Source organism: Austrofundulus limnaeus, unplaced genomic scaffold (assembly GCF_001266775.1).
Source record: "Austrofundulus limnaeus strain Quisiro unplaced genomic scaffold, Austrofundulus_limnaeus-1.0 Scaffold941, whole genome shotgun sequence".
NCBI lineage: Eukaryota > Metazoa > Chordata > Actinopteri > Cyprinodontiformes > Rivulidae > Austrofundulus > Austrofundulus limnaeus.
In genome coordinates, this window is record NW_013953343.1 from 73,638 (window position 1) to 75,557 (window position 1,920).

At 37.2% G+C, this 1,920-nt stretch overlaps 1 protein-coding gene across 2 annotated transcripts in view; it reads right to left on the reverse strand.

Moving 5' to 3' along the window:
• Positions 1-1,920, reverse strand: part of lrch2 (leucine-rich repeats and calponin homology (CH) domain containing 2) — a 38,894-nt gene that overhangs the window by 22,226 nt on the left and 14,748 nt on the right. For both annotated transcript variants that reach the window (XM_014029690.1, XM_014029689.1), the window contains exons 8-10: positions 697-793; positions 476-573; positions 274-341 (exon numbers count right to left, since the gene is read on the reverse strand). In XM_014029690.1, the coding sequence (XP_013885144.1) occupies positions 274-341; positions 476-573; positions 697-793 (263 nt within the window). The remainder of the gene's footprint in view (positions 1-273; positions 342-475; positions 574-696; positions 794-1,920) is intronic.

Genomic DNA, 1,920 nt, shown 5'->3' on the forward strand with positions numbered 1-1,920 from the left:
GCTGTCAGCAGATGTTGGCAGGTATGAGGTGGACTTGTGGTATTCTGTTTGAAATTAAATAAATTGTCAACTATTCTAATGGGATAATGTTTCTAAAGATAAAAAGTATTAAATTTGGTATGTAAATGTATGGAAATTGGCAGTGAGATTTAGAAAACTGCACAAGAGGCACCACCTGAAATCTTGCCTAGGGTCACCAAATTACAGAAAACAGGAACAACCTGAGCTGAGTTAGGGGGTTTGTTTTCCAGCTCCATGGTCAAATCAACTCACCCTGACTCCTCCTTCCAGCTGTCTTTATCTTTACATTGTTGAGACATGCTAAGAACTTTCTCCAGTTCCTGAAACACATTCAGAAATTGCAACATTTGACAAAAAAAAAAAAAGCAATCGACTTTTCACTCCATGAGTTCTCCACGAAATTCTYCCCAAACGTTTCGGGATCATCTCAGAACCAAGCAAAACAGAAAGGTACCTTTATGCAAGACACATGACTGCTTTGCTGTCCATCACACTCTGACAGAGCAGGATCCTCATCGGGGTTGGGCTCTATAAAGTCACAGAGATCCTGATCTGATGGAGGGAGGAAGCATCCGCGTTCAYCACATGACTGTCACATTTTAGGCACTTCATTCTACTACCCCATGTCTCTGTTATTGCTTTCAAAGGGAAAATGTGATACTTATATTCGGTAACCTTTGCAAGAGTCCATTTTGGAGAGTAARGAAAGGGCATCAGCACGGGCTGTCTCTGAAACTTGGGAGTGGAGGCTGACGGTGTCGTCGTCTGAAGGCTGCAGGAGAAGTCAATAAGAAAGTTATCAGTGGTTTAGTTATTGTCTTCAGGACCACGTAATTGCTCACATATTAAAAAAAAGGTTATATAATTCACTGTGTAACACTCTTTCCTCCCAAAAAAATGTTTTGAAAGTCGCAGTCAAAGTTAAAAAAAAAAATTTCTAGAACCAATTAGTCTCTGGTGTGTTAATGTGACACAATGCAGGTTCTTGGCTCAGAGACATGAAAGTCAGCCACAGACAAGTAAACATAAAGCACTTGGGTCTTAAACTTTTAGATTCTTGCGCCAACGTCTATGTTAACCCTAAATAAATATGTCTGTCAGCTGTCAGTTCCTGATTTATCACCTGCTAATAGGCTGCATTTACCACCTCCTGCTGACACACATCAGTGGAATCTGAGAGGAAATCTGATCCAAGTAAGCACACATCAGAAAACACTTGAACTAATTAGAAAGAACCGGTTCATTGATTTACAATCCCAATTCCAAAGAAGTTGGTTCATTGTGTAAAACATAAATAAAAACCGAATAAAATGATTTGTAAAGCCTTTTCAACTTATATTCAATTGAATACACTRCAAAGACAAGATATATTGGCCAAGGAGTTCCTCTGGGTTTGTGCTTCAAGCAATACTTATTATTTTATAAATGTTCCCATTACATAAAATGATTAGATGTCAAATGGATTAATTTTTATATGATACTTTTTTATATTTGTCAATAAGAACTAATCAATTTAATCACATAGTTAGATTACAAGAGTGTCTCAGAGACATAAAAACCTGGATGATGCTTAATTTTCTGCTTTTAAACTCAGCAAAGACAGAAATTATTGTCTTTGCAGCTTAAGATCTTAAAAAATAAGCTTTATATACTGCGCATTACAGTGATACTTTTGGTTTCCAGCTCTAACATGTCTCTGCTTTTAAACTTTCCCTTTGATAAATCTTATAGTAAAGCTTGGTCTGTATGAGCCATGTCTTTAGTTATGCTGCTGAAAGCCCAGACTTCTGAACACCTTTTGTCACATTTGTTTTTTACTCAGAATGGGCCTCATGCAAGAACATGTTCGTATTTTTATCCTAAATTTCTCTTACTTTTGTTCGTACAAAGGGTTCGTAC